Source organism: Aptenodytes forsteri, unplaced genomic scaffold (assembly GCF_000699145.1).
Source record: "Aptenodytes forsteri isolate BGI_AS27 unplaced genomic scaffold, ASM69914v1 Scaffold208, whole genome shotgun sequence".
NCBI classification, from domain to species: domain Eukaryota; kingdom Metazoa; phylum Chordata; class Aves; order Sphenisciformes; family Spheniscidae; genus Aptenodytes; species Aptenodytes forsteri.
In genome coordinates this window covers 3,018,509-3,024,522 of record NW_008794963.1, presented here as the reverse complement: position 1 = coordinate 3,024,522, position 6,014 = coordinate 3,018,509, and the positions used below count along the sequence as shown (strand labels likewise).

Sequence of the window (6,014 nt, the reverse complement as noted above, 5' to 3'; positions counted from 1 at the left end):
GAGCCCGAGCCCGCAGCTAGTGTACCGCTGGCACGGCCCTGGCGGGCGGGTTTCCTCGCCGTCCCTCCCGAGCGGCGGCCCCTCAGTCTGGGCCTCAGCGGAGGGAGCCTGGCTCCGATACTGAGGTTTTCTGGGAGCAGTGGGGCAGAGGGTGCTCGGGAGCACTGGAGAAGCCCTTGGGCTGCTCCGGAGGGGCCTCGGGGATCGCTCTCCTGCCCGGACTGATTCTAGGCTTAGTTGGTTTAATGTTATTCCTTCTAAAGTCCTAAAGTATGAAGGAATAAGGCCTGATGAGATAGCGTACTGGTAGCACACGTAGCACTGGTTTTATGGGGTGACTTAATAAGACAACTAACTTAAAGTCATGAAAGATAGCTTGCCCTGGCTGCATTGCCCATATCGTGCTGTTTCTGGATTTCTAGACCCCTTGTTGAGTTACTTTAATGGTATTTGGTACTGCATTGTACTTGATTACATGTAAAACCACCTTTGCTATCCAAAATCACAGTTACGGAAAGACAAACGTTCTACATGTGGTGTGTTTTATTTTTTCTTTTTAAAGTCAATGAGTTTTTTTGAGGTTTCAGTGTTGACTTTCCAGTTGACTTTGGCAGCTCTTTGAAAAAGGAAGCTCTGGAATAGTATTTAAGTAACTGGAGAGGAGAGCAGAAGGTTAACAATGTAATAATATGCTGGCCTTGAAATTGAATTAACCCATAGCGAGAGCTGTGGAACTTAGATAAATGATTTGAAAAGCATGATGGTTTTGCTTTATGTAGAACATTATGGTTTTAGCTCAGGTAAGAGTTATGGAGCCTAAAAGCGTTGGTGCTGTCTTTGACAATGAACTGTTAGTGTTGTTACAAGTCTTAAAGCAGTCTAATATTCATATTTAGTGAAACAGAGGTCAAATGATTGTACGTAACAAGCACTCATTCTACCTGTTCAGTGTCAGTTAAGGGGTACTGAAAAGCAGAGAGGCCAAGTCATACATGTTCAAATTCAAACTTGATGTAGCGTTGCATTACTGCACGTGAAGGAGGCCAGCAAAAACTTGTGTACTGTCATAGCAGTGTGTAAATGTTGAATTTTATCTTGCTCTGCAACTGATGATGGTCACATTCAGTTGCAGGAGGTGGTCGCCTGTTAGACAGGATTCGCAAGTGGTATTATAATGCAGCTGGATTCAACAAACTCGGTAAGTGTTTCATTGAGTTTTAAAAACTGCAAATGTAACAATCCTCAAACTAGTTATGGTTCATAACTGGTGTATGTACGTGCAGTTTGGCATAAGTCTTTTTGATCAAAATTAGCTACTACTTTTGTGGGGAAAAAGTTAGCAATAGCTTCAGTCATCATGATTGCTACCCAGAAGTGAATCAGTGACTCTTCTGTTATTTCTGTGTTTGCTCTTGTTTTCAGTGAAATAACTTATAACAGCTAAGCTTAAGCTGGAGCAGCTGAAAGAATCTTTCACAAAATAGTCCTGAAAGCTTGATTATTTATCTTTTCCCACCAAGTCACTTTCACTGGCCAGTATCTTCTAACGCAAAGGCTGCCCTTGAAGCTGGAGAGATTTCCACTGATAGCAGTCAGTCTGTCTGGGATGCTTATGCAAAGTATCCAAAGTGCAAAAAAGGATTGTTAGTTCTGTGCTTCATGTTCACTTGAAGCTACTTGTGCTACAACTTCACTTGATGTCTCTCTGGCCTGCGCAATGGTGAAGTAGGTGTAAAAATAGTGTTTCCTTAAGTAGAGGAGGTTGCCTTGATGGTATTGTCTTCAATTTGTTCAGTTGTTACCAAGTTTGTTTCAACTATTTAGATGGCAGAACTGTTCTTGAATGATAAGAGAATCTGAAAATTCAGAGGCTGTAATTTACTGCTGACTGCAATATGAGCGAATCATTTAAAGGAAGTTAACATACCCGCACTGGTGAAGTTAGAAAAAAATTGCAGGACAACTGTAGAGGAATAAGCTTAGGTCTTTTCCTCCAGAGATGCCGTGCTTAGCCCCTCTTCTTATATCTGTCTGCTGAAATTCTTAAAGGCATTAATAAATGTTCCTGCTTTTCTGGGAATGCAACTAAAAACTGAGGACAAACACCGAATTTAATCTATTGATTAAACTAGCAGCCATGCTCCCTGTGTCTTTGAAATAAATTACAAAACTGAATTCAAGAATATGTGGCTCAGAAGAAATTTTTGTTTTATTGGGAGACTACTGCCAACTCAGTTACATGAGATCAAAACCTTTAACCACAAGTCAGCAGGTATACTCTTGTAATCTGCATCAATCTTGGAATGTTACAGAAGTAATATTTTGTCTTATGTTGTTAATACTGAAACTTAAGGCAAGGTTGGTTGAATTTCAGGAATCCTTTGTTCCACAGTGTGGCGGTGTTCTTGGCTTTGAGAAGACTGGGTACTTCTCCCTGATTTAACTTCTGATTTGGGGCGGGGTGAGAGGAAACCAACTCGGGAACAAACATCTAGCTTCAGGTTTCCATAGCTTAACATAGTCGATGGAGATCTAGTCACTATACACAGTGGAGTTTAGAGAATAATTCTGCAGTACTGAAGTAGTCACATCTGTGGTTGACTGACTCTAATGGATTCAGAGCTTTTAAACCCTTTACCTAGACAGTCATCTTAAATACAGACATAAAATTAGGTGAGCATAACTTCACCCCTCAGATCCAGAATAGTTATTGTTCTGTGTGTATATATATATATACTCTTATGAAACACATTGAATCAAATACCCATTTTCCCCATTCCTCCTTAAGAAAAGGAGTAGAAACAAGTAAATAGAGTATGTGTAAGCCAGTGTTTAGAGTTTATTCACTGTGAGCAATTAGTGGTGCTCTTCTCCTAGATTGGTTTAGTTTTTTGTCATAAGTTTGCATTGGAAATGTTTTGCCCATGTTATGTAGAAACACCTGTGTCAATCCTAAATCTTACTTAAGAACATTTATTCAGTGATATCGTAAAATCTTCTTGGTACAGGATTAATGCGAGATGATACATTGTATGAAGATGATGATGTAAAAGAAGCACTGAAGAGACTTCCAGAACATCTTTACAATGAAAGAATATTTCGCATAAAGCGAGCACTCGACTTAAGCCTGAAACATCAGATCCTTCCAAAAGACCAGTGGGTGAAGTATGAAGAGGTATGTGTGCAGAGTGTTTCCAAGGTAGAGGTCTTAAATGGCGCTGCTATGAGTAGTCTTCGGGATTTTCAGTCTCTGAAGAGATACACGCTTACATGTTCTTTATAATGAGTAAATGAGTGTGTATCTCGTAGGATACCTTTGGAAGACACAGGTTTTGATCGCTGTTTAAAAATCTCTGTTTTTCAATGGAAATTATAGCATTTTGCTCAAGATGATAAAGGCTTAAACTGCAGCTCAGAGCCATAGCACATTGTTTGTATTCAGACAAAATATTTCTTCTAAGCTCTCAGATAAAGAAATACACTGTAACTAGCTTGGAAATTCTTACAGAAGGTCTCTTGCTTTTCTGATGAATTCTTAATTTTATAGAAGAATCTCTAACCAAAGCTTTTATTCCTGAAGATGCCAAGGAAGAATAATTTAAAGGGAAATCTCACATTAAAATAAGTGTTGTCTTGTAATTTGAAAAACAAACTACGCCTTCCTTTTCAGATGTAACTAAATTTATTTTTTTTTATAGTGGATTGATTCACAGACTTTGCATTACTGTCCATCTCAGCTTTCTCCAAATTGCCAGGCAGAGAGGAATCTTACCACTAAACTTTTGACTACAGGATAGTATAAGGGTGTTACATTTCTCTATATAAGCAGAGGCTGTTTCTCGTGGTGCTATTGGTCATGTTTAGGTAACTGTTGCACTGAAAAACTGGTTGCGTAGTTCCTTAGCAGCAGTTTGGTTTGTAAGTGTTAAACACGGTCAAGGTGTTCCATCGAATCCAAGTTTACAGTGCTGTTTAGAAGTTAAGTTCAAAATCATTTCTCCAAAGTATTATAGTTGGACTTTGAACTAATTAAAGTGGATCTTGTACATTTGGGTATCTGCCAAAAGAATATTGTTTCTAAAGGTATAGCTGGAAGCATCACTTTGCTTGTTAATGTTGGCGAGGAGTTAAGAATTAGTGGTTGCTGCAGTAAAGAACTTGTCATTGCAGACTTGGCAGATACAAAGTTTACCTTTTCAGAATAAGTAATGCTTGATTTCTTTTTTTTTTTTTCTTGTTAGGTTGGGTTTTAGTCAAATCTGAGGAGGAATGAGAGACTTACCTCCCTGTAAGTTTAAATATATTCTCTTCTTTTTCAGGATAAGCATTATCTTGAACCGTACCTAAAAGAAGTAATCCGTGAAAGGCTTGAAAGAGAAGCATGGAACAAGAAATAACTGTTGAACTACTTCATGCAAATATCCACATATTTCTGATATTTTTAAACGTTTCGTTATAGAAGTCTACGGGGAGACAAATGTGAAGCTGAGGAATACTGTTTCGACTTGTTCATTGATTCTGTTCATCCAACTAAAATAAACATGTCAAAGTATAAAATCTACTTGGAAGAGTTCTTTGTAAATGTTAACAAGCTAATGTTTGGATCTTTCCTACGAGCATGTACGTTACATATTAGCTTAGTGGTATGCAGTCTTCATTCCAGCTTTTTGATTCTTACTCTTAGGTAAGAAACATGCAAGGCTGTTGGTGCTAGTTGCTCTGTTAAATTAAAAGGGGAGTGCTTATTTCCTTCATCACTTCACCCTGGAGACACCGATACTGGACCAGAGCTTGATGTTACAATGGCATCATGAGGCAGCAGAATGTAATATTCTGTGCATCTAAGCACATACATATTACAATAATGGAAAATACAGATGATTCTTTAATCACAAAATCAGGAAATGTTTCACTAGGTTTTTATACCGTATACATTGTTAATCCTTAAAAGACTGTTTTCATATAAACTGTAATGACTGTCTCACTTCAGCTTCTTGAGACTTTTTATCCTTTTAAAGGGTAAAAGTGGTATGCTGATGTGCTTTCAACAGCATAATTAACTTCCCATATATTTTTTTCATGGCCTAAAGCATGCTGTTTACAGTGATTACGAGGAATTCAGGCTCTGCTTAAAAACAGAAGGAATTCAGTTGTATCCAGAAAATACCAGCCATTGCTGGCTGAAGACCTTGAGTCTAGTCTCCCATAGTTTAATGGTAGTGTTTATTTGGGACAGATTTTGGTATTACATGTGAAATTCAAAGCCTATCATCTAGCCCTCTGTCAGTAGTGCACAATCTTGTGTGATAGTCCCAAGGTTTAGTTTTTTCCTCTTGTGATGCATGCTTGTCTGCCAAATGCAAGAATCCATTGACCAAAAGCTAGAGCAGTTTAGGAAAAAAAAAAAAATTACATAAATACGGAGCAAGCTATGTCTGTAGTTTTGAATTGGTATGACCACATAAATAGAATACTGGATTGGAAGTTAGAATGAAAACCATATTTTAGCTTTGATCATCACTCTTATCAACCTTCATCTGCTTGCTTCAGTTGCTTACATCTGTAGGATGGATATGATGATCCCTGGGTGAAATACTTACTTCAAAACCTCACAGCCTGATGCAGTAAAACACAATGCTGCAAAAATATCTTTATCACTTACATTCCTTAAAAGTCTGTGGGGAGATTATGTTAAAAATGTGAGGTTTCTTTCATTTCCTATAATAAAATCTTATGATTGAAGCATACATAATTTGATGTATTTTTGAGAACTTTCTAATTCTCTTCCAAGGGACAAACAGGGCCTGAAGTTTCACACTTCTATTTATGGAATTACTAGAATACTTAATTTTTCTAATGGAATTAGAACTATTTCATTATCTGTCAGAATAATATTAGAAGACTTAATTATCTAATGGAAATAGTACTTGAAAGGCATAGCTGGTCAAACATCTACAAAAGCTAGAATTTTGTAGAAAGACAGCGTCTGCTTATTTGACCGTAGGTTTGGGTTA

General features: G+C 37.8%; 1 protein-coding gene across 1 annotated transcript; it reads left to right on the top strand.

Moving 5' to 3' along the window:
* Positions 1-1,120: 1,120 nt before the first annotated feature.
* On the top strand, positions 1,121-4,560 carry LOC103895802 (cytochrome b-c1 complex subunit 7). Its single transcript, XM_009275508.2, has 3 exons — positions 1,121-1,198; positions 3,009-3,175; positions 4,320-4,560. Exons 2-3 carry the CDS (start codon positions 3,014-3,016, stop codon positions 4,395-4,397), a joined length of 240 nt encoding a protein of 79 aa, XP_009273783.2. The 5' UTR covers positions 1,121-1,198; positions 3,009-3,013; the 3' UTR covers positions 4,398-4,560.
* Positions 4,561-6,014: the final 1,454 nt, after the last annotated feature.

Excerpts from the sequence above, each read along its gene's own strand:
- LOC103895802 (XM_009275508.2), top strand. The coding sequence starts at position 3,014 with ATGCGAGATGATACATTGTATGAAGATGATGATGTAAAAGAAGCACTG. Across the intron at positions 3,176-4,319 it reads AGTGGGTGAAGTATGAAGAG|GATAAGCATTATCTTGAACC; the intron begins GTATGTGTGCAG and ends CTTCTTTTTCAG.